This window comes from Schistocerca americana, chromosome 6 (genome assembly GCF_021461395.2).
Source record: "Schistocerca americana isolate TAMUIC-IGC-003095 chromosome 6, iqSchAmer2.1, whole genome shotgun sequence".
Taxonomy (NCBI): domain Eukaryota; kingdom Metazoa; phylum Arthropoda; class Insecta; order Orthoptera; family Acrididae; genus Schistocerca; species Schistocerca americana.
Genome location: NC_060124.1, coordinates 276,976,714 through 277,003,590, shown reverse-complemented (window position 1 = coordinate 277,003,590; position 26,877 = coordinate 276,976,714). Strand labels below are relative to the sequence as shown.

Genomic DNA, 26,877 nt, shown 5'->3' with positions numbered 1-26,877 from the left:
CTCTGCTATATTTGTTCTTTCCATTTTGTTAACCTGGAATTGTGACTTGAGTTGTTGAGAATTAATTTTTTGTTTTAGATATTGATTTATTTCAGCCACAAGAAACTCGCACATCATTATGAATGAAATGAAAATGTGCTTCCTCTTGCAGACAATTGCTCAACATCATTTGATAAAGCAGCAGAAAAGCACGTAGGAAATATCTTTGTCTCCTCAGTAGCATCTGCGCATATTAGACCTGTGACATTGGTAATATTCCCATCTGGTGTTACATCAGTGTCATTTTCAGAATTATAGCCGTCGTGTATAACACTCACATCCACAACATTTTGCAACAATGGAGGTTTTAAATAATTATGGTCTGTAGAGCTGGAATGGTCTTGTGGGCCTAATGTATCTTGTGGAGAGCTAGACCCGATAAGAAAAGTATCACCTGGGTTAAGTGTATGACAGATACTCAGTTCCTCAAAGTCACTCCCTTTGTCATCACTTTCAATAAACTTCGGTTGCTTTGTTGGGTCTCTAACACAACATCCATTATCAGGCTCGTAATCGGGGTCGCTGCCTTGTTACCAAAAATGTCACTTTCACAACTTGATAAGCTATCCTGCATAGCCTCATTCACTAGCTTTTCAATTTCTTCAAAGTTTGTCTTCTTTTGGCCTTAAACAAACTAGGAAGCTAATCAAATACACAAACGTAACCTCAACTAGCATACATGACCAATCAGCAAAACTAACAAAAGACTACTACAACTGAGTTGTTGTCAAGTATATTCCCAACGGTTGCAGTTAGGAATATCATGGCTACCAACTGCAAAAATATTGGATACTAAGAATATGAGAGTGTTAAGTTTTAAACTTATAGTTGAAACGCGTTACCTGTGAGCCCTATGAGGTTCACAAGGCCTAGAAACACAACTCTGCATGTGAGCCAGATATGGCTCATGTGGCGTCACAACCTGTGTAACTGTGAGCCAACATTGGCTCACATAGCAGTCAATGCATTAAGGATTTGAAAACTATCTCTAAATTTTCTGAGAAAATTATTGGTCTGTGGAATCTTCTAACCTGACTAGTCACTAAAGTTCCAGATTTTTCAGCATAATGATGTTCAATGGGAGAAGTGGCATGGTGATATATTTTTCAGTTTAATGTAATCAGCTAAATCAGTGGCTTATGTCTCAAAGACTGTTTATACTGGTTTTGTTTAAGCTGAATTAAAAGGTTAATTTAAACTGTGAATCCCAGGCATATGGTAAGCCATGTTCTTTTCTGATTTATCCATATATAAAGCCAACCTGCCCATATACATGAAAATCTAATGTTGAACAGTGGAAAATCCAGGATGGAATAATAACAGAATTATGAAAAGAAGTGTTGCTACTCATCGCACAGTGAAGGCGCTGAGTTGCAAATAGGTGCAACAAAAAGACTGTCACTGCACACATGGAAATGCAACTCACACACACATGACCACAGTCTCTGGCCACCGAAGCCAGAATGTGAGCCGCAGTGCGTGATGTGAGAAGTAAACCGGGTGATGGGTGTAAGGAGGCGGCTGGAGAGGGATAGTGAGGTGGGGGGGGGGGGGGGGGGGGGTAAAATGCTACTCTTGGTGCAGCATATGGGGATGAGGTGAGTGGAGAGGAGGAAAGCTAGGTATCAGTACAGAGGTTAATTTGGGGGTGGGGGGAGGAGGGGGCGGCAGGAAAAGATAAGTAAAAAGACGGTGGATGCGTTGGTGGAATAGAGGGCTGTATAGGGCTAGAATGGAAACAGAGAAGAGCTTGGGTGGGTGAAGGACGATGACTAATGAAGGTAGAGGCCAGGAGGGTTATGGGACTGTAGGATATATTGTAGGAAGAGTTCCCACTCGTGCTATTCAGAAAAGCTAGTGTTCGAGGGAAGGATCCAGGTGGCACAGGTTGTGATGCAGCCGCTGAAATGAAGAAAGTAGTGTTGGGCAGCATGCTCAGCAACTGGGTGGTCCAACTGTTTCTTGGCCACAGTTTATTGGTGACCATTAATGTGGATGGACAGCTTGCTTGTTGTCATGCCCACACAGAATGCAGCACATTAGATCAGATTAGTTTTTCGTTCCATAGATCCGTGTTGAGGAGATCCTCGTGGATGTGGAACATGTCACTTCTTTTAAAAGCTGAAATAACAATACTAACAGTATGAATATATACAATACATCATTTGTTTCTATTAAAAAATTCGTCAATGGAGTAGGAGGAGTTCGCCACTAGTAAGTCTTTCAGGCTCCTTTTAAACTGATCTTTATTTGTAACTAAATTTTATATGTTTGCTGGCAAATTATTGAAGATGAGTGTTCCTGAGTAGTGGACCCCTTTTTGAACTAAAGTAAGTGCTTTTAAGTCCTTGGGCAGATCATTTTTGTTCCTGGTATTGTATGTATGAACTGAGCTGTTTGTTGGAAAAAGAGATATATTATTTAGGGCAAATTTCATTAAGGAGTAAATATACTGAGAGGCAGTTCTTTGAAGAGGTTTCTACAGGACGTCCGTGAATTTACTCCACAAATAATACGTATTACACGCTTTTGGACTCTGAAAACTTTTGTTTGACTTGAAGAGTTACCCAAAAATATTATACCATATGACATTATGGAATGAAAGTAGGTAAAGTATGCAAGCTTTTTCATTTTTATGTCGCCTGTGTCTGCTAACACTCTAATTGGAAATACAGATTTGTTAAGGCGTTTCTGCAGTTCTGTGGTGTGCTGCTCCCAACTGAATTTATTATCAAGTTGTAATCCCAGGAATTTAAGACTGTCAACCTCTTCTATCTGCTCTTCTTCATACTTCATGCATATGCTGGGTGGAAACCTCTTACAGGTTCTAAATTGCATATAGTGAGTCTTTTCGAAGTTTAATGTCAGTGAGTTGGATTTAAACCATTTATTAATATCCATGAAAATATCATTAGCAAATCTTTCTAGAACTACACTTGACATACTATTTATTGCAATACTTGTCATCTGCAAACAAAACGAACTCTGCTTCTGGCAGTGTAACTGATGAGAGATCATTAATGTACACAAGAAAAAGCAATGGCCCTAAGATGGATCCTTGTGGGACACCACATGAAATTTCTTCCCATTCTGATGATGACTGATGACTTAATTCAGTAGTCCCTTGCACTGACACCTTTTGTTTCCTGTTAGCGAGGTATGACTTGAACCATTTTGCAGCACTGCCTGTGACACCATAGAATTCTAATTTATTTAAAAGGATGTTGTGGTTTACACAATCGAATGCCTTTGACAAATCACAGAAAATACCTGCTGCTTGTAACTTGTTATTTAATGAATTAAGTACATTTTCACTGTAGGTGTAAATAGCCTTTTTGATATCAGAACCCTTCAAAAATCCAAACTGTGTTCTTGATAATATATTATTTGTGGTTAGATGGTTGAGAAGCTGCCTGTACATTACTTTTTCTAAAATTTTTGAGAAGTCTGGCAAAAGGGAAATTGGTCTGTAGTTTGATGGTATCTCTTTATCCCCTTTCTTGAATTGAGGCTTAACATCTGCATATTTTAGCCAGTCAGGAAATGTCCCAGTTATAATTGACTGGTTACACAGGTAACTTAGAATTGTACTAAACACACAAGAACATGCCTAAATTAACTTTGTTGATATTTCATCGTAACCACTAGAATGTTTTGTTTTAAAGATTCTATTATGGAAGTTATTTCTTTTGGTGAAGTGAGTGACATATTCATGTACCTGAAACTATTTGTAAAGGCTAGTTTCAGATATTCAAGGGCATTATTTACTGATCCTGACAATCCCATTCTATCAGTTACGAATATAAAGTACTTGTTAAATAGATTTGCCACACTATGCCCATCGGTTACTAATGTGTCACCTACCCTTAGTGCTATTCGCTCCTGTTCCTTTCTGGTTCTACTAGTCTCATCTTTCACTATATCCCATATTGTTTTCATTTTGTTCCCTGACATTTATATCTTCTTCTCGTAGTGCAATTGTTTAGATGTCTGAATTACTTTTTTTAATATTTTACAGTATTCCTTGTATTTAGCTAAATCATCAGCATTGGAGCTATCCCTGGTCGACAGATACATTTTCCTTTTTATCTTACAGGAAATCTTTATTCCTTGTGTGATCCATGGTTTTATTATAGACTTCTGTTTACTTTGAGTATCTTTTGGAGGAAAACAGTTTTCAAACATGGTACTGACATTGTTCATGAATGTGTTATATTTTTCATTCATGTCATAAGCACTATAAACATCTTTCCAGTTCATATCTTTGAGCAGTTTTCTAAAACACTCAATTTTTGGTTGATTGACTACTCTGCTGTACTCAGATTTAGCAGTCTTGATAATCTGCTTAGAATTTACATCTAAAACAAGGAGCACATTGGTTGCAGCTTCACTTGTGGGTCACATGACTGGTTTCACAGGTAGCCTTGCCTGTGGTGGGACATAGATCCTTGTGACTGGACTGGAGTAGGTAATGGTGGGAGGATGTATGAGAAAGGTCTTACATCTAGGTCTATTACAGGGCATGAACCATAAGGCAAGGGGTTGGGAGCAGTGGTTGTGTGTAGGGATGGACAAGGATATTGTGTACGTTCGGTGAGTGGTGGAATACCACTGTGGGAGTGTTAGGAAGGATAGTGGATAGGACAGTCCTCATTTTAGGGCACAACAAGAGGTATTCAAAATCCTGGCAGATAATGTGATTCAGTCGCTCCAGTCCTTGTGGTATTGATCAGAAGGGAAATGCTCCTCTATGGATGGTGGGACTTTGGGAGGTGGTGTGTGACTGGAGAGATAAGGCATGGGGACCTCCCATATTTCACTGCCCACTGAAACTACACAATATCCTTCTCCATCCTTACAAAACACTGCTCCCAACCCCTTATATCATGGCTCGTATCCCTGTGATCTAGATGGAAGACTTGTCCCGTACATCCTCCCACCAGCACCTATGCCAGTCCGGTCACAAGCATCGCCTATCCCATCCAAGGCAGGGCTACCTGTTAAACCAGCCATGTGATCTACAAGCTAAGCTGCAACCACTGTGCTGCATGCTATGCATGCTATGTAGGCATGACAACCAACATGTTGTCTGTTGGCATGAATGGCCACCGATTGGGCCACCCTGTTGCTGAGTGCACTGCCAAACATGACATCCTTCATTTTGATGACTGTTTCACTGCCTGTGCCATCTGGATCCTTCCCACAAACACCAGCTTTTCTGTACTGTGAAGGTGGGAACTGTCCCTACAATGTTTCCGTAGGCATCCTGGCCTCAACCATTATCAGTCATTGTCCTTACCAAATGAGCCTTCCCGGTTTCCATTCCAGCACTACACAGCCCTCTATTTCACCAACGCAACCAGTCTTTTTACTTATCTACTTTCCCACTGCCTCCCCTCTCCCCTCACCTCCATCTAATCTCTTGACTGCACCTAGCTGCCCTTCTCTCTCTCTCCATATCATCCCTGTATGCTACCACAAGCAGAACTTCACCATTCTCCACTCCTACATTGCTATTCCTCCCCCTCCTGTTCCAGCCTCCTCCTTACCCCCACTGGTCCCGGCGGAGGTTCGAGTCCTCCCTCGGGCATGGGTGTGTGTGTTTGTTCTTAGGATAATTTAGGTTAAGTAGTGTGTAAGCATAGGGACTGATGACCTTAGCAGTTAAGTCCCATAAGATTTCGCACACATTCCTTACCCCCACCATTCAGTTTTCTTCTTCCATCCTGCACTGCTGCTCGCAGTATGGCCTTTGCAGTACAGTAAGAGACTTCCTCTCTCTCTCTCTCTCTCTCTCTCTCTCTCTCTCTGTGTGTGTGTGTGTGTGTGTGTGTGTGTGTGTGTGTGTGTGTGTGTGTGTGGCAACAATTGTTTTTATAGTATTGTTATTAAAATCTAGAGTTCTACCCCATTTCTGATAAATTTAGCAAATATATTGAATATTATGGAGAGGAGGGTAATAAGTTAGTTTTCTTCTGTGTTCAGTCAGAGTCTGCCTCCTCTCTTGTGAAGGAATATAATTCTAGCATTGTCAGGTCTTTTTTCATTAGTCTGTCTGTGCAGATTTTCTGCAGACAATTTTGTTTGTTCTTTTTGTAAACTTTGCCATTGAAGTTAACCATTTCTGCTGAACAAAAGTCTCCTCTAGGCACCCTCCCTCCCTTCCTTTCTTTGTACCTGAAATAGGTTTATGCAGCTTCTCTGGCATTACTTGCAAATTTACTTTGTTGTAATTAGATACCAACTATGTTCCTGATGTGTGTCTTAAATAGTGCTGTGTAAAAATATAAAAGGAAACTTGAAATGGCAGGAGAAATTTCTTTGTTAGTTGCTGTGCTATTTTCATCAACATTAGTGAAAATTGGTGTCCACAGAACATTTAAGTTTCCATTCGGTTTTCTTCTTAGTCTTAACATTTCCAGTAATGACCATTATGAAAAGGATATATCACTACTCGCCATATAAAGGGGATGTTGAGTTGCAGACAGGTACAACAAAAAGATGACTATCCATTTAAGCTTTTGGCCAAAAGTCGTCGCCCTTAAGTAGGAAACACACAGTCGCAATGTACTTGTGTGCATGCATACCACTATCTTCAGACTTTGAGCAATTTTATGTAATGGGAGAAGCAGTCAATGGGCAGTGGGGATAAGGAAGAGGCTGGGGCAATGAGGGGGAGGGGGGGAATAACAGGGAAGGGGGGGGAGGGTGTAGTGCTGCTTGTGGGAGTATTCAGGGACATTGTGGGGATGTGGTAGTGCTGCTAGGTGCAGTTAGGAAGTTAAGGGCAGAGGGGCAGCAACATAGTGAAGAGTAGAGGAAAGAGACTAGTTGGTGTGTTGGTGGAATAAAAGCCTCTGCAGGGAAATTGATAGGTGGATGGACAGGAACAAGCGAAGGTTGAGGCCAAGGTTGTTACAGGAACGTAGGATATATTGCAGCAGAAGTTCCATGTGCGCAGTTCAGGGCAGCTGGTGTTGGGAGGAATGATCCAGATGGTGCAGGGCATTAAGCAGTCATTTAAGTGAAGCACGTTGTGTTTGGCAGCATATTCAGCAACTGGATGGTCCAGCTGTCCCTTGGCCACAGTTTGCCTGTGGCCATTCATGGAGGCAGAAAGCTTGATGGTTGTCTTGCTCATGTAGAAAGCAGTTCAGTGGCTGCAGCATAGTTTGTAGATCACATGACTGCTTTCACAAGCAGCACTACCTTTGATGGTGATGCGAGTGACTAGAATAGAGTAGGTGGTGGTAGGAGGATGTCTGGGACAGGTCTTGCATTTGGTTCTATTATAGAGGTTGGGAGTGGAGGTTGTGTACAAATGAACAAGGATATTGTGCAGAATTGGTGATTGGCAGTATATCACTGTGGGAAGGATAGTGGGCTGGATATTCCTCTTCCAGGGCATGAAGAGTGTTGGTAGAAACCCTGGTGGTGAATGTAATTCAGTTACTCAATTCCTGGGTAGTACTTTAAGTAGTCATGAGGGGAGTGCTGCTTGGTGGCCAGAAGGTGCAATTGTTAGGGGGTAGTAGATGACTGGAAAGACAAGACATAGGAGACTTGTTTCTGTATAGGATTGGGAGTGTAATTTCAGTCTGTGAAGGCCTCACTGAGACCATTGCCATATTAGAAGAAGCAGTGCTCATCATGACAGATGCGATGATCTTGGTCGTCTAGTGTGTGTAGAAGGAACTCCTTGGGTAGCAGCTGTCGAAGTGGAGGTATTGCTGGGGGCTACTAGGCTTGACATTGACGGAGATAATGGTGCAGCGATCTGTGAGGTGGAGATGTACATTGAGGAAAATGGCTTGTTTGGTTGAGGATGACCAGGCAAAGCAACTGGGGGATAAGGGATTGAGGTTCTGGAGGAATGTGGATAGGGTGTTCACATCCTCAGTCCAAATGACAAAGATGTTGTCAATGAAACTGAACTAGGTTAGGGGTTTGGGATTCTGGCTGATAAGGTAGGTTTCCTCTAGACAGCCCTTGAATAGATTTGTGTAAGGTCCCAAGTGGATGCCCAATGCTGTACCATGGATTTGTTTGCAGGTGGTAACTTCAAAAGTGAGGTAAGCGTGGGTGAGGATGTAGTTGGTCATGGTTGACCAGGAATGAGGCTGTAGGTTTGGAATCGGTCAGTCATTGGGAAAGGTAGGTAGAGGAACAGGAACAGTGGAGAGTCAGGTGAGGAAATTGGTATTTTTGTATGGGACGTTATGGGTACTTGCGTTTACGGACTTCAGAAAGCAAGTGAAAGGTGGGAGTGCAGGGAAAGGCAGGTGTGAGAAGAGAGGTTGACTCTGGGGAGAGGTTGTGAGATGGGCCTAAGGATTTGAGGGGAGACTGTAGATATTGTTGGATTTGTGGAGAAGGGTCCCTGTGGCAGTGTTTGTAGGTGGACAGATCTGACAGCTGGTGGAGTCCTTCCAATAGGTAATCTCTGTAGTTCAAAACTACAGCCTTTTGTCAGCAGGTAATGTTATAAGGTCAAGATCAGTTTTTAGATGGATTGCAGTTCTTTCTGTGACTGTAAGGTTGGATTCCAGTTTGAGAGATTTACGGAATGATGGTGAGGAATGTTAATGGGGTGATTCGTGGGCAGTTGGGTTGGATTACAGTTGGATGGAGTGAACTGAGTCAGACTAGCTTCAGCATTGGCTTTGGGTTGAGTCTGATTGTTAAGGTTGCCGGTGAAAGAAATGTTTCTTCCAGAAAGACCAGGTAAAGGAGAGAATTTCTTTGATAAGTCCATTGTGATTGAATTTTGGAGTGGGGCAAACAGTAGCAATCTATCCTTTTTGTGATATTGTCATTATTCCATACTGGATTTTCCAGTGTTTGCTTTTGGAGGAAAGATTAATGACAGGGTTCCGGGTCTGTCTGGGTTCCGGGTCTGTTTGGGTTCCGGGTTCTGTGTGGTAGTGGGAGTGAGTTTCTGAGGATGTGGTAAATGTTGTGGTTCTGTGAGGCAGGGTATGTCAGCTATGAGGTGATGTTGGGGATGTTTGGTGGCTGTTGTAGAGGTGGTGGGCAGTGGTGGTCCCAAGGCATGAGTAGGTGGCGTACAGGGTGGAGAGTTTTTTTGAGGTGGTGGCATGCCATTTTGGATTTTCTTATTGTTTTCAGTTGTTCCATTTACAAGTTTTCTTTGTCCCACTTGTTCCTCTCTAGAGCACAGTGTGAATAGTTCGGATCAACTATGCATGTCCTATCATGGGGTAGGGTTGTGTTGTTTTGGAGGAAGGAGACCAGACAGCGAGGTCATCGGTCTCATCGGCTTAGAAAAGGGCGGGGAAGGGAGTCGGCCGTGCCCTTTCAAAGGAACCATCCTGGCATTTGCTTGGAGTGATTAAGGGAAATCGCGGAAAACCTAAATCAGGATGGCCGGACGCGGGATTGAACCGTCGTCCTCCCGAATGCGAGTCCAGTGTCTAACCAGTCCTATCATGTGTCAATAACCATTTTCTGGATACACTCATTTTCCCTTGAGATTTTCTTTTTGTTTGCTCTCCTCATTCCAAAAACAGCTTTCGCTGTTTGCTGAAATTTCATTGTTAATAATTCCCTGTTACGTCTGTAACCTTAATTTCCAAAATGCCGAATTTATTACTTTAAATTATCCCTAAATTTTTCTTTGTAAATAACTATTCAAAATTTTCCTGCTTTGTTAGTTTTATAGTGTTGGTGTCTTAGTGGTAAGGTCCCAGACAAAGGATTCTATCCCCGGCCAGATAAGATTTTTGTGTGTTATTTTTAACTTCTGGCAGTGTTAGTTAATGAGAAAAGTGGTGAGTTACAACATGGTAAGGCCTCTTATAACTGGCTGTGTAACTCGGTTAAAGAGGAAGGCAACAGTGGACCACCTCCAATAGCACCATGGCCAATAAAGTGCTGTGGAGTTTAAGCTAACCTCCAGGTTGATGGTTTTTTCATCTATTTTTGCTCAGAATTTTAAGGGTCTTTCATCAGTTATAATTCTAAAAATGGTGTAGGTCCATTACATCTTATACAATTTATTTATTATTTGATAAAATGGAGTCAGTTTCATTTCTGTTGACAGAGTGAAAGTGCTTATTGGCTAATACTTCTTGTCCTGGAGCTTATTCCTCCTCTCAGCACTCAGTGTCACACAGACTATCTGCTGTTGTCATTGCACCACAAAGTGTCACATCACTTAAAGTTGTTGTCTAGTCCAATGTAAACGTGTAACCTGTTGTTGGGCATAGCTGCCAATACATGTAACTCCTGCCATTTGCAGCAGAAAAAAAAATGCATTCCGCCCCCTTTTAACAACCATCTCCCTGTTTTTGGAGTGATCACTGAGGTGCAGCTGATAGCCCTTCTGATGTATCAGTGCTGTAGCGTCAAGTGAATATGAGAAGTAACGAGCAGTTATAATCGGAGTATAGTTCCATGTGGTCTTTGTAAAGCAAAAGTTTTACTGTGTCAAAAGCCCTATAATCACTACTTACTTTGACTTGCAGTCATTTATCAGGCTTTGTAATTATGTAGTCTTCTGCCTCATTAATAGAATGTAGACATAAGTTATTTACATGGAAACAATTTTTTCTATTCTCTTTAAGATTCCCTCTGTCTCTGTAACATTAATTCTACAAAGTATGTTCCAAACCACAATACTTTTTATTAATGAAAAATGTGTTGTGATGAATGTTGTAATACATGGATATATAAAGGTACCTCATATAGCTTGAAATGTTGAGTTTTGATGGTCACTGTAAATAAAATTATGAGTGTACTCATGTTCTGTACACTGACTGAAGTTTCGCGAAATTTAATACCCCCCCCCCCTCTCTCTCTCTCTCTCTCTCTCTCTCTCTCTCTCTCTCTCTCTCTCTCTCTCCCCCCCCCCCTCCCCCTCCCCCCTCTCTCTCCTGCCCCCACCCCCCCACCCCCCACCCTCTCCCCCTCAACTCGTTGTCTTCGATATGAAGTTGAAATACGAATTTTACTATGGCATTAAATGTTTGTGAGTGAGTGATAATTCAAAAGCAGGGAACAAGATATAGGACGACATTGGTCTTCACAATAGTATCTTGCTTTTTGCAGAAGTCCTTGTTTACTGTTGTTTCCTAATAGTTGGTGGAATTAGTGCTGGAAATTGTGTTTTTAGATAATGGTCTCAATAATGGCAATACAGTACTCGAGAGTGTGTTTTTTTTCCCCCCAATATTTTTCTACTTTTATGATTTCCTTAGTTGTTACCAAAGTTGTCTACTCTGCCTGTCCTTTTGAATGTGACATCTGCCTGTTTAAACACAAGCCTCTCCATATGTTTTGTTTACTGCTTTAACTTCAGCATTGTTGATAGTGGTCAAGATACATACCTCTCCCCTTTCCTTCCATTGAACTGTTGTCCATTTTCCCCACTGAAAAGCATCAATGGCTATCTTATTTAGTTTTTTGTGATGAAATGATAGGAAGCATATCTCTTCTGGGCAGGCACATAGTTCCACACATCAGTTTTCTGAAAAAGAAGTAAGTCAATGAGGTGAGTTGTAGTAGTTAGTTGCCATTAAGGCAACAATCTTTATTCAGATATAGTTTTATCTATTTCATTACAATCTTAGTAGAATGTGGCTTGTCTTTATATATTTTGTCTAATTTTGTTCCTTTTTGTACATACACAATTCTGGAATCATATAACATGAATGTCTTGAACTCCAGATGTTGCTGTTTTCAGTAGCAGATACTGTACCCATACATGTCCATCTTTAGACAACATCAGAATCTCAATCACTAAATCTCTGTCTGGCATGTATGAACTTGTGTGTGTGTCGAGTCACTACACCCTCCACCCTCAATCCAGGGCTCTTGCCAGCTAAAAATCATAGAGGGTGCGCCATTCAATTTTTTTGGTTTGTGCTTTTCAAGAAGAGTTGGGCAACATACATCCTCCTACATTCATCTACAAAACTGATCGATACGAAGAAATCCATGAAATTGAGCTAATCTGGATGCTTATCAGCACTAATTGTTTTCATGCCTGTATTTATGAAGGAATCAACTTTTCTGTACACTGTAAGGTAGCTTGTGGAGTATAGATGCAGACTGATCAAAAATACAACATTTTTAATGAAATCCTACAAAGATGAATTTTAAAATTGGATGTAGGTTACATTCACTAAATAAAAATTAATGATTTCCATATAACGATGATTTTTGCCAGATATTATTCTGTGTGTGATGAGTTGCTACTAACTGCTAATTCTCCAGAGTTGTAGTAGTACTAACTAAAAAGAAAGCAAGAGGAAAAGTGCTGTGAATGGAGAAATAATGGTGTAAGAGGAGAGGGAAAATGCTTAATATACAGCTACTATGGCTTTTTGAATTTTAAAATTTTTCTTGATGCTTAATAGTGAAATACCTTGATGATCCTCTAGGCAAGAAAATATAGTGGGTTATTGTGACTCAGTCTGAACAAAGTGATGCCACTCCAACCAACAAAGCAGTATCGTCTTACTACAGGGTACTACACTGTGTCGTCATTTAGAGCTTCTGTACAAAGAGAATGATTTCATGCCATCATTATCTGAAATAAGATGGAGATGTCGAATGAGATGAATACTGTCAAAGACCCTCAGACCTACCAAACTCCCAGGCTGAATAATATACTTTCCAAAAGTACAGTACCCTCAATTATAACCAATTACTAATGACTCATATTAATATGAGCAGTCTAATTGTGAAACCTACCCCATGCACCCTGAAAGTACCAAATATTCCAGCACTGTTAAGGGCTAAACATTCATTATCAAGTAAACAATACTTTGTTAGCACACACTTCATGTACCAAAATCCTCTTGTTTTGTTTCACATCCATTTTACATAAAAATTTCTTTCATTTGTTTCTATACCCTGCACCTTAGTATTTCTTGTGTATACTGTCACACTAATTTTGTTTAATGTGTAATCATCATCTTGACCTTCTTGCTTTTGCCTTTTTGCTCAAAATGGAGATAACTCTTCTGAACTATTTACATTCTGATAAATGATCTGATTGTTCTGGAATTCAAACAGGATATAGTGATGGACTGTATTGTGAAGGCTGACTGCTATAAAAATAATACTATAAATCAGTCACATTCCATTTTCATTATTTGATTTTGGACCAGTATTACTTTCTGTTCATTCATTGTATCTTGTTTCGCCAGTAACCCAGTGTTTCAAGACAGATTTTCTTCGAGAACTGTACACGCAAAGATTCTGTTTTTTTTTTTTTTTTGTGTTACTGGAAGTAATATCCAAAAACTTATGTTCAGCAGTACTGCTAACTTTGCACGTCTGTCATCCCTGCGGCAAGTAATGTTGTGATTTGTAGTGTTATCCTGTATTTATGACCTTATCATCAGTGGTAATTCCAACCGTGGTCATGCCAAGTGCACCACCATTGAAAGCAGAGGAGCATCACAGTGAATTTACAATCAGGGAATGGGTGCTGTAGACTAGCAGTTAACATTTACAATAAGGATATGGAGAGATGATGGCTGTAGTTTTCATTTCTGTGTTAGTTGTCTCATCACTTGATTCTGAACTATTCATGAGAGTTTGCACTTGATATTTGTTTACTGCTTCATCACCTCACTATGTAAGGTACCCTAGTGCGTAGGACAGTGGACTTGCATTCAAGAGAGGGTGTTGAAATCTCTGTCCAGTGATAGAGATTTAGGTGTTCTGTGGTTTCCCTTAATTGCTTAAAGCAAGTGCTGGGATGGTTTCCTTGAAAGGGATGCAGCTGCTTTTTTTTCTACATCTTTCCCCAGCCAGAGCTTCCGCTTTAGCTCCAATGATCATGTGTCTCTGGGCTGTTGAACCCTAATTTTCCTGTCATCTTGTTAGCTCTGGTGTTCTCCCTGTGATCCACATCTTTCCAACACGATATTTTGACCCTGTAACTGGATGTCTTCATCATGTGTTCCCTGAAATTGTGTCAAGGGACATATGACGATGACATTGAGTTACGGCATTGAAGGTAAAGTTGTGGAGATGTGGATGATTGGCAGAACACCTGATCTCTATGAGATAATGACGAATCGCCAGGAAAATATGGGAGACTGTCCTAATTTTTCTTCTGTCATTCCCATCACATCACCTATTTTCTCCAACATCCTGTGATTTTACTTTGGAATTGTAAATGGTGGATGGACAGGTAAATGTCCTATTGCATATATAGATCATGTAAAACTGTCCGCAGCTCGTGGTCTTGCGGTAGCGTTCTCGCTTTCGGCGCACGGGGTCCCGGGTTCGATTCCCGGTGGGGTCAGGGATTTTCTCTGCCTCGTGATGACTGGGTGTTGTGTGTTCTTCATGATCATTGACTCGCAAGTCGCCAAAGTGGCGTCAACTAAAAAGGACTTGCAATATGGCGGCCGAACTTCCCCACATGGAGCCTACCGGCCAACAACGCCATATGATCATTTCATTCATTATGTAAAACTTTTGAGTTACTGCTGCATCATTAACATACATCAGCGACATATTTTCGATAGACAGTAACCGTGGCTTTAGAGGGATCAAAACAATAAGCACCAGTGATGTTTTGGAGTGCTGGAGAAAGGTACTCACCACTAAGTCCTAAGTCTAATGACGTCACCTTGTCTCACTGCCCATTCTTCCCTTTCTTTTAAAAATTCATCCATTTGTTCCTTTCCCACTCTGATACGAACACAGAAAATGTTACATGTTTTAGTCACCCAAAAGTGATAGTTAAATATTACTGTTGGTAATATGCATCAGAAACACAGTAAAAATATGATTAAATAAAATTCTGGGCAATATTGACAAATTGTAGGAAAGTTCAAATTTATTGCTGCAGGGAAATTCAACAAATAATTGGTGGAAATGTTAATCACACAAGTTAACTGTAGTTCACATCTTTTTCAAATGAAAACAATAATAAAGGAATTGTAACTGCTTTACAGTGTTGAAGCTTAGGTACATTGGTTTAATCACAAAGTGAATATAAAGACGCACAAATTCACTGTTTTCAGTGAAAAGTTGTTTCAAGCCTTCCAGCAACTACTTAATTTACAGAAATTTCAACAAAGACAATAATAATAAATTCGTTTGAATATTGTTAATCGTCACTTATAGGGCTATGAAATTAATTCTCTATTTTTCAAAAATCACATGTTTTTTCTGTCTCCTGCTGGTCAGTGTCAAGACGGTGACTGCTGGATGCCTTTCCTTTGACTGTGGTTTTTCTGTTAATTATAGCAATATGAAATGTAAGTTCTTCTTTTATCAAGTACAGTGATCTGACTACTTAAAAAAGAAAGTAGATATTGCATGAATTGGAAGGTTGACAGAACGAGAGAGAGGCACCATTTGTCTCTTAGTGTTACTTCTGGTATTACCAACACTGCATGGCACCTTTTCTTTATTTGCTGTATACATCAGTGTATTTTTGGTATTTAATTTTTTATGTTGTGTAGTAAAGCTGTTGCCCCCCTTAGTCTGCTTCTAATTGTTGTTGTGTGCTGAGTGTCACGATTAAGGCAAGAAGTAATTTAGAGGAGGTCATTGTGTAAGTGATAAATCAATTTAATAGGTGATTGCTGGACATGAATTTTTGCTCTTACTTATAATCCCTGTGGACGAACAAAATTTATGGCAATAAAAATCCTAAAGAGGGATTCTTTTCAGTTAAGTCATAGTAAAACACCCTTTTAATTTCTCATATGAAAGAAAGCTCTGCAGTATTAAGTCTGAAATACAGTCTGAAATTGGAATTGTCAAACTCTGGAAAACACACAATATGATAAATATAAAATTGTAGAGTAAGAGATCATTTCGGAAAATTCTATATTACCACAGACAGATTCACAAATTGTGTCTAAAGAAAAGAAAAATGGAAGCACATAAAACCAATGTTCATTGGTGAGCAATTACATATGTTGTTATTGTAGTGTTGGCAGAAGAGCCAACACTGTTTTTCTAGAGGAGGCCGAAATGCACGCGTTTAATTACTGGCGTGAGGTCTAAAGAACAGGACAATATCTTGAGAATTGTAAATAAAGTACGCAGATGATGTAATACTTAACTTTAATCCACAATTGTAGAAAATCTCTCATTACGGTACATGCTTCATAATATCAATTATCAATTGAATACGGCGCCTTCCTAGGTCGTAGCAAATGTAGCTGAAGGCTATGCTAACTATCGTCTCGGCAAATAAGAGCGTAGTTGTCAGTGAAGCTTCGCTAGCAAAGTCAGCTGTACAACTGGGGCGAGTGCCAGGACGTCTCTCTAGACCTGCCGTGTGGTGGCGCTCGGTCTGCAATTACTGACAGTGGCGACACGCGGGTCCGGCGTATACTAATGGACCGCGGCCGATTTAAAGGCTACCACCTAGCAAGTGTGGCGTCTGGCGGTGACACCACAGTTATGGCAGATGTAAAAGAAATCTGTGATAAATCCTCCGTACACAACGTGCATCCAGAAACTGAAACAGTTCAGGTACATTCCTTTAGCACATTCAGATTTTGATCATTTTTCTGAAGGTAAAGTAATGAATGCTTCAGCTGAATTAAAATTAATTCTCAGGCCTAATTGCTTTGCTGGATTGTATCAGATTGCATCAAAACAGTAAAAAAAAAAAAAAAGATGGGTACAGATGTAGTACCTTAGAGTTCCTAGAAAAAAAGTTTTTTAGTTTAAGGCATTGAAGCTCCTTTGCTGCGCTTCGAACTTGACTTCATTTGACTTTGAGAACCAGACTGGTTAACAGCACTGGCAATTCTTTGTCACATTTTTTTTTTTTTATTTGTGGCTAGTGAAATTCCCTTACCTGAATCAAACCTATGAGGGCACAATATGATAGATTGTTCCCACAATAATCTGCTGAGAGACATCCATGGGTGACCTACTGTTTATCTACAACCACCTTTAATGGTCCTACATAAACAGCACAGTTACCATCTACAGTATTAAACTTAAGAGATACAATATTTGCCTTAAGAGTTGTAGTGTAAGGGGCTTGTGGGGGGAGGGGACATAATCATTTCCACATTTCTGCAATATGTTGTACAGCATTAAAAACTGATCTCTGATACAGAATAGGTTGGTAGTATGTTGGCATTACTCAAAGTTATTGAAAGTTAAAGTTCAAGTTATTCCTAAGGTTTTCAATGTTTTTTTTTTGTCAAGATGGTATTAGAATATTATGATAAACTTTGCAAATTCTCTGTAGCAAATGTGGAAGAATGAATTTTTACTTTAGCAACAGAAAGTAGAATGCAGATTAGTAGGTAGCTAAAGCACGTAACTAGAAAGCTGTCATCTTTACTTGCTGCTAATTTGTAGCACTATTAATATAACCTCATAACTTCCCTCACTACACTGTTTCAAGTAAAAGTATTTGGATAAAATGCATGCAGTAACATTTATAAAGATATAATAATACTATTGCTATCCACGTGTGTGCATGTGCCAAGGGTTTCTTTGCACCGCAGGTTTTCCAGCATTCGGCAGTGGCGGTGCCCACGGAGGTGGCTCTGGACCTGGGAGCATAACAGGGGCTGGCAGCACTACAGGTCCAGCTGGCAAGCAGATAGAGGGGCCTGAGGGAGCAAACCTCTTCATCTACCACTTACCACAAGAATTCAGTGATACTGATCTTGCATCCACCTTCTTGCCCTTTGGCAACATTGTGTCAGCCAAAGTATTCATTGATAAACAAACCAATCTTTCAAAGTGTTTTGGTAAGTGATACTTTCACTTCATAACTTGTTTCCTTTTGCAAGTAGTTTAGAAAAAATATTTATAGAGGATAAGATGTGGAGTATGTAGAGTGTATCAGCCAGCCCTTGTATGCACTTAAGGCTAAAAGTTAGCTGTGAGAGGAGGGACTGAAAAAATTATAGAGAAGCTAAAAAAAATGCAGAGAAGCTACTATTTGTGCTTGGAGGTCAAAACAACAAAGCTACTTTCATGTGTGCAGCAGGGTGTGAGCTGATTGTTTCAGTTAATGTATTGCTTCCTATTTAACGTTTTGCTTGTCTGGACATCATCTGCTATTGTGGAAGAGTTCTCACCCTTCCTGCCAAATGTCAAGAAAAATGTGGTTTTGGGGCCTGTAAATCATTGTTATTAGTATATGATCGCATAAAATGGTTATTGCAAGGTAGGGTTGACCTATTTGCCTGTTAAATCATAGTTTTAGCTTTGATATGTTAACAGTTGAGACGTTTTAGGAGCTTACGTCCATCAGCAGTGGATTTTATAGTTTGTAAAAGAACCATTAGTTCGAGAATGGAGGAAGGCCATCAATACTAAAGGGATTCAACTATGGAGAAATCCAAACAAGATCACTGTTGACTGTTTAGCCTTCGCAGATGACATGGCATTGATTACAGATTCACTAGACAATGCCCAAGAACAAATAAGAGAACTACAGAAACAAGCAGCCAAAGTAGGACTACAAATATCCTATGAAAAAACAAAGTTTGTGACAAACATCTGTGATGCTCCTCAAAATATTGCAGTTGACAACAACACAATATACAAAACAGATACCTTTAAATACCTAGGAGAGTGGATTACATACAATGCCAAAGAAAAGATAGCTATAGAAACTACAGTGCACAAAATGGAAAGAGTGTTTCATATGACCAAAAACGTTTATAATAAAAAATCCTTGTCCTGGAACACGAAATTAAGACATTACCAAACAGTGGCCAGACCTGAAGCTCTCTATGCGGCAGAAACACTTAAACTAACAAGAAATGGAGATCTTGAGAAACTAGAGAAGGTCGAAAGAAGAATTTTAAGGAAAATACTGGGAGCTAAAAGAAACGATAATGCTGAATACAGGTTAAGACCAAACAGAGAGCTATATCTGAAAACGGAGAAACTCACTGATGTGATGAGGAAGAGGAGACTACAGTTTTTTGGACATATATTCAGAATGGATAACAACAGACTAACCAGGTGGATATTCACATTACTCAATAGCTACAAATCCAAGCCAGCATGGTTCATAGAGACTGAAAAGGACATTGAAAATGCTGGAGTTACAATAGACACAATAGAAAACAGAACACATTTCAGAAAGGCAGTTCAAAAGGCAGAATTTCAGGAGAGAGAGAAAATAACTAGACGAAAGTGGACTCAAGAAGAAAGGGAACAACACTCTAAAAGGATGAAGGAAATTTGGAAACTGAAGAAATCTAATACAATGAAGAGTAGCCAAAGTTGATTCATCGTACCCTCCAAATGGGTTATTCGAAAGGAAAGGGAAAAAAAAAAAAAACAAAACATTAAAGACTTTTCAATAGGATTTAAAGTCAAAAGTTGGTTTCACTCGTAAAAATGTGTGACCTAAGAGTAGACCATAAAGAACAGAATTTGAAGTGCTTTATGCTGAAAATATGAGCAGGAACTGGCCGTTTAAATTGTTGAAACTAAGAAAGTACCAGACAAATGCTAAAATGGAGAACAGGCAGAGAACCCGAAAGTTTCAAACTCGGGGTTAACAAACGAGGCAAAGAAACAGTAGATGTACTGGACAGGTATAAGTGGATTGCATACATTATTAGTGCTAGACCATGGTAAAGAATTACTTACGTGTGAATTATAAGATTCATATTTTGGTTGTTTTTTTTCCTCTTGCCTATAAATGAATACAAGACCTTACTTGCAAGTATAGTGGGGATTACATTGCATGTTCCGAGAATAAACAAAAATTGTGGTGCAGCATTCTGCCAGGACAGTGCAAGTATATGATTAAAGAAAAGTAAAAAATAAGCACTAAAAATAGAAATGAATTGCCTTCATATTTACTTGATAATTGGGTATTTGTAAAGTTTATCTTCAGTTTCAGTTGCAGTACAATGTATAGATATGTCTACAGGAAATAAATAAATAAAACCCTCAGTACATTAGATTCCTGCTATCTTAGCAGGTCTTTTACATCTCCATTTGAGGCAGTCCAACATCTCTTTTGTTTAATGCTGCCGTACATACTGCCATTCAGCACATTGTCGAGATTTCTTCTTCCCTGACCTCCATATGTTCCACTAAGGCTGTTTTTTTATAAGCCCCCTCCTTTCTTAATACATGACCTACCCAGTTTCATTTCATTTATATTATTGCACTTTGTAACTCTCAGTGCTCTCCCTCTCTTTGCACTGCCTCTTCATTTTTCACCCTATCCATCCAAATTATTTTTCCATCCTCCTCCACGTCCACACCTCAGAAAGCCTCCAACCTAGCTTTATTGTTCTTCTTTATTGTCCATGATTCAGTACCACAGAGGAGGACATTTGTTACAAAACATTTCATCAGCTATTTTCCTGAATCTTTGTCCTTATTGCTGCAAAAAGCTCTAGTTTCCTTACAAAGTATCTCTCTTTGACACTGTCACTATTACTTGTAATATCTGGAGGAAAGTAAATGTGCCTGGTATATAAAAAATCATTGTATTTGCTATTTTTTTTTTTTTTTTTTAGGTTTTGTGTCATATGACAACCCAGTCAGTGCCCAGGCAGCAATACAGGCGATGAATGGGTTCCAGATTGGCACGAAGAGACTTAAGGTGCAGTTGAAGCGCTCCAAGGAGGCATCCAGACCATACTAAGTGCCAGGTGAGCTCCAAGGAATGGAACACCTTGTGACATTGGTTGTTGGGTTGCAATTCATAGATTTATCATTGGATAATGTTGTTTTTACTTCAGGATGATGCATTTATTGCTGAGCACCCACACTATTTTCTCAAACAGAGTAATTTACACATGTTCAGAAATAGAATGAAGCTACTTGTTGAGATGACACACTTCATTGTATTGTTCACTGTAATAGAGTAGCTTTTCATGGAACAGTTTTCAATGTAAAAGGTTACATTTATATAGCTGTCCAAAGTAAGCACTTCAGTGAAGTAAATAGTGGCTTTCATTTTTTGATTTAAATTATAGTTCACTCCAATAATATTTATATTAATAACGATGATGATGATGATGATGATGATGATGATGATGATGATAGTATAAAATAAACTTTTGTGCCTGATGAAAGCATTTATTAGTTGACTCACTTTAAATATTGAACGTTATTCGTCAAACTACAAGCAACAGGGGAAACTCAACCAAACCAAGATAAAATGAAGAAACAAATGAAAGAGTGACATCTTGTTAAAAAGATTTTCATGTAGTTTCCAAGTTGCACTTTTGCAAAGTAGAATGTTGGTACATGTTTCAGTTGCAGAAATATCATACTATTTTTGTAACTGGTATAGTTTCTCATTTGATTACTGCTTCCTGGTATAAATAGTTCCTAAAATGGTGTATTTTGACACTTTATAATGTGAGAAAAAACATTATTTTGTAACTCCCACCAGTTCATGTAATCAGAGTTTCACAATAAGACTTGCGATTTTTCCTAGTTGTACTAATATCAAGATCCAGTTTCCATCTAGTCATCATGATGTTACAAGTTAATCTTATAACATTAAGTAACAACAGAAATTCAAGAAGCAAATTTCTCTAGGTGTCAGTTCATTTACAAATAATAATAATAATAAAATAAAAAAAAATAAAAATAAAAAATTGTCCCCTCCAATCCATTTCTTTTTCTCCTGCTTAATGTAGAGTGGTGCACGTGTCATAAAATAGATGTGGGGTGCTTAGGAAATTGTAGGTTTATATGGTATTACTGCCTGTTTCAGTGTTTAATAAACATGTATCTCTTTTTACTAACATCTTGCATCAGTCGTGCTGTTCTCCGTCATTGTTACACGTACTTTCTGGACACACATGTACAGTAGTTAACTGTCTTTCAAGCAAAATCACGCACATGCATGTGCATATATCTTAATAAAGCATGCTCGTGCATAAACAACTGCATCCTGCCATCATTCACATTGGTTTATTATCTAATTAGTGCTGTAATTTTTTTTGTGTATGTTAGCAATATTATTCTAGTCTATATTAACTAATACTTCCCATGTATGCAGTTTGAGTCCCTTCAGATTGTATCTTGTGTGGTTGCGTATTAACCAAGCAGCGTATTAAAAAAAAGTGTAAATAATGCCACAACTAGAGAATTGTTGTTAATTGTTTGTGTCTTTTTTTGTGTGTTCTGCCAGTGGCAATATACCATTTTTATCAGTTTTTTATATCATTAAACAAAGAACTTAGTGATCATGGCATGCTAAGACACATTAGGTACTCTCGGCAGTTGAATTAGCCGACAATGAACTGAAAGCATTTTAGGATATAGGAAGTACTGTTATTTTAAAAATTGACAGTTGTTTAATGCATGGATCTTTCCTGACGTATTGCTTTGAAAAGATTTGCAAAGTTCAGTATTAGTAATTCTTCTGTAGTGCTCATTGTGGCATTTCGTCATTTGTTGCTTCATTTGTAAGATGAATGATATCCTCAAACTACCTCAAAGACTAAACTTGCACTGTTCGCCTGTGAATACTGTTTCTTTTCCATTTACGCTCAGTCTTTCCTTTCCGTGATTGTATGTAGCAGCATGACTGTAGTAAATGAAAGCTTTAAATGTGCTGTGTTGTAACACTTGCTGTTTCTCTCTGTTGGGTGTCAGGAAGGCCTGCGCTCTGTGGTTTGCCCCTGGACCGTCCGTAACCAAAATAGTCACATTGTGTCGTACGGGTCCGACGACTGAGAACTGTGCCGGCCACCTGTACGTTTGTGAATTTCTCTATATCATTTTGTATTTTTTTTTTACTTGAAATAACAGCATTTTAGTAAAATAGCATAACAAAATCATATCAGCACAAAGGAGATAAAATTTGTGAAGATTGTAATTAAATGTCAATGTTTCTTCTTTGAAAATGAAATGATCAGATTTGAAATACTGTGCACTGTGTTTGCATGTGACAATGAAAGAGCAGAAACTGTTTTGCTGAATACTGTATGAAAAACTCAGAGTAATTTTTATAAATTGATGTTGAATTCTCAAATAAAACAAAAAATTAAAAAGTGTCCTTTACATAACAAAAGCAATTTGTTATTTTTTGAACCTGTAAGTTCTTAAGTATGTTGTCATTAAGTACAGTAATAAATGTATCTGTGCAGAACACTGTGTATTTGTTGTTACAAATAAGTTTTGTATTATGGTGTTAAATAACTGTTATGGCGGATTGGTGTGTATTTCATGGAACTGGAAATAATTTATTTATATTATTCATTTTATTACTTCAGATGGCTTACACCAAACATAGTCTGTACTTCTTAATTCACTCAGCTCCTGATATACTTGATATATGTGACAAATTGCTGAGTAAATATTTCAAATGACAGGACCAAGTGCGCCTCCAGATGAGGGTTAGTGCAGGATGTGGCAGGCTGCATCATTTTAATTCTTTGACTGACACAGACCTGTAAGCATTTTAAATCAGTGTTGTCTTTCACCTGCTGTTGTTGTCAAATTACTGTATTTTGTACAATACATGTAGTGCCACCTCCTGGAAAGGATCCCTCACTAAAGTACCATCTGCCATAAATTCACTTTTTCTGTAACCTTGCACTCCATCTTTTTTTCTCTTAGTATTCACTATCTTCAATGAAAATGCTAGTTTTATGTCATTATTGTTACCATTTTCTGTGTACAAAAGGCACTTTTCCTAGTCTTACTTGAATGCAATTAAAACAAGTGATTGTTAAAGACTTATAGAATAGAAAATAAAGAGTGTGTTTATATTATTATGTTTGAATGTTTGATGTTTGAAGGCAGTATAAAACAGATTTTCTGTCTCCAGTGAAAATTGTGTAAACTGAATAGTACAGTGTCGGAAGGAAAATATCTGTAAAGTTACCAAAAGGGACACGGATTACTTAACCAAAGATATGTCGTTAATGTCTGGTTTGCCAGTTGTACTGTGACTGTTCTTAATCCCCACCATTGTTATGTTAACGTTATGATGTATGAAGGTGCAACATAGATGTTTAAGTTGTTCAGTCTTGGCATATAATTCAACCTAAGGAAAGGCAGAAACCATTGATGATGACCATACTGTGTATTTATATGTGGTAGACTAGGCAATGTTATATTAATTATTAATTGTTTTCATAGTGAAGATGTGATTAATTTGAAGTAATATATATCACCTTAATTATGTATGTTAGTTGTTTACATCTTGTTTTGTGTCATGTTGGTATGATAGCAAGATGGAATTATTAGTGCTAATTTTATTTGTTTCTTTTTGTGGGGTGTTTCTTTATTTGTTCCATTCATATTATTGTGAATTAATACTTACAGTTTGTTGTTAGTTTATTGTAGGAAGTGTTTATTTGTTGTGTTCTGTTTCATCTGGAGCATGCTATAAATGTGAGGCTCTATCCATTGGTGTAAAAAAAATTCATTGTTTATGAATATGAAATTTTGCTTACTGTCATAAATGACAATAATTTTGTTTCACATCTGAGAAAATGACTGTTAATACTACTCCATTGTGATAGGCCTCTTTAATGTTCCTTTGAATCTGCTTCTTTGAGGGGGAAAAAATAATATTCCTGTTAAAGATACGCCCATTGTTGGCATGGGCATTGTCAGAGGCTCATTATTCATAGAACATCCAAGAAAAATGTAATTGTGGACTTTCTTTTTGTAGGGATTCAAAATGTTTTATAAACAAAAATCAGATTATTTGAATGAGGTAAATGGAGGAGAAACATTTTTGTAAATGTCTCCTATTTCATACATCTTGTCAGTTTGCAGTGTTGTTTGTTCCTGCAGCATATATTATATTGAGATGACTTTTATTCTTTAAAGGGCATTTGTGATATTTGATGAGCAAACTTTGATGTGTTTCAAACTTATTGGGGCAGATTGACTGTGTTGGCTGTAAGACTAATGTGAGAAAGATCTTACAGTCACCTGGCACCTTCAGTATAGTAGTACTGTAATCTTTGTTGTGTTTTTGTTGTGTTTAAAATATTGTTCATCATATTGTAACAGTCTCTTGGTTCTATTATACTGCAAACAACTGTTGTTAAAATGGTCTACAAAAATCTCAGGAACAAAATGTAGTTTCCATGGTTGTTCTGTCCAAGTGGAGTAGCACAACAGTATGTCGTGTTCCTTGTTCGAGCCTGTTTTATGTAAATTAAAAAGAAGTGCTCACAATTTGCAGCATAAGTATTTATGTACATTGAAAGAAATGTAGACAGAAATATTTAGTTTTTAAAAAAAAGATATCCACAGCAGAAAAGGGGTAAAAAGCAGATTTATACTACTATAGTCCAATAGAATTCAGTTATGTGGTTATTTAAGAAATGACTAATAAGTGTATTGTAAAGGGCAGCATGAAGAAAATTAAAAACCTATTTTGAAAGTACTTCTAAGATTTATATTAACATTCCTACACCCTTTTCCACAAAAAATTAAAAAGAAGTGTTGACGGAGCATCTACAAATCAGTAAATTTTGAAACAATTGCAATTTTTTTGCATTGGACATTTATAAAAATTTAAGCTCTTCTGTCACTTACATTAAATGGGACAAGAGCAGAGGAATTTAATTGGTTCTCTTTTACAAAATTTCATGAAGTATGTTTCAGAGAGCAAGTTCTTTATACATTTGTAGCTTTCCTGAAATTTCAGAGCCTGCAAAGAAAAGTTACATGGAAACTCTACCTCATGCTCCACAACATCTTAAAAAGAGGGATCACTTAAATCACACCAACACAGTATAGAAAAAATAGTGACACCCACAACCACCACTAATAAATACAGCCGATGTGATATCTAGTAGCTAGTCTATAATACCTGGCAGTCAGTGTATTTAAATGAACACATATTTAGCATTTGGAGAGACTAAAATCACTACTCAGCAAATACATACTGATTAAGGTGCTCTTCAAACAAAAATGGCATATATAAAATTGACTCTACAAGAGAATCATCATTCATAAACAAGACAATGGTGTAGAGAAGAAAATAAACATTTTGAATGTTGACAAATCACTTTACAGTAAAATACCATTTCTCACAATAAAAGAATACAACCTAAATAAAATATATACGCCTCCTTCATTTTCCCACCACCCTTTCTACTCTGTCAAAACAATCAGAAACACATAGTTGAGAAAATACGCGGATGAGCCAAAACACTGACTGCATCCAATCATGAGGCTGAGTGCTGCCTGCTGGCACTGCGGGTACGTGATGCGGAGCACACCCAGCTGGGGAAATTGTTCTAGCAGTGAGACAAGCCACAAATGGGGAAGCCCTCTGGTGTAAGTGACTTCTACAGAGGGAAGTGTGCCATGGCCCAGCACATGGCTGTGAGCATCGTGGAAATGGTGAAGGCGGTGGGCTATTTACGTGCTAGTGTGAATGTCCACAAGAAGTGGCTGAGAACTGCAGAAACCACAAGTTGGTAACAAGGGTAGGATACCTGCGCCTCACTACAGAACACGGTGGTCGGAGGCTTTCCTGCTCTGTAAAGCAAGATGAACTCAATTAGGTGCCAACTCTGAGCCCATAGTCCCCCAGACCATAATTTACAGGAATTGTATCACCTGTGCACTGACGTGATGCCATATACCTCTGGAAAACCTAAGTGCATGGAATTCATTTTAATTCATATAAAACTAAACGCCTTTGGACTGATGACAACACAGTGGCCGGTTGGTACTGTTGAGCCTTTTAATTTACATTTTGCTAATTTATTTTCCAGAAATATATAATTACGTACTTATTGAAGTACATAAATTATGTGCTGATGTTGCTGTGTATCGTCAAATGAAAATGTGTGTGTTGTTTACATATGTTGATTATATTACAACATTTAAGATGTGTGCATACTACATGCAAGTTTCATGTGACCCAACTAGATCCAAGACCTGCTC

At 38.4% G+C, this 26,877-nt stretch overlaps 1 protein-coding gene across 24 annotated transcripts in view; it reads left to right on the top strand.

Annotated features, from left to right (window-relative positions):
* Window positions 1-25,363, top strand: part of LOC124619503 (CUGBP Elav-like family member 2) — a 1,137,606-nt gene extending 1,112,243 nt beyond the window's left edge. For 23 of the 24 annotated variants that reach the window (XM_047145926.1, XM_047145937.1, XM_047145941.1 and 20 more), the window contains 3 exons: window positions 17,514-17,762; window positions 20,511-20,645; window positions 22,609-25,363. In XM_047145926.1, the coding sequence (XP_047001882.1) occupies window positions 17,514-17,762; window positions 20,511-20,638 (377 nt within the window). In that variant the 3' untranslated portion in view covers window positions 20,639-20,645; window positions 22,609-25,363. The remainder of the gene's footprint in view (window positions 1-17,513; window positions 17,763-20,510; window positions 20,646-22,608) is intronic. The other variant, XM_047145924.1, reaches the window with a different exon arrangement.
* Window positions 25,364-26,877: the final 1,514 nt, after the last annotated feature.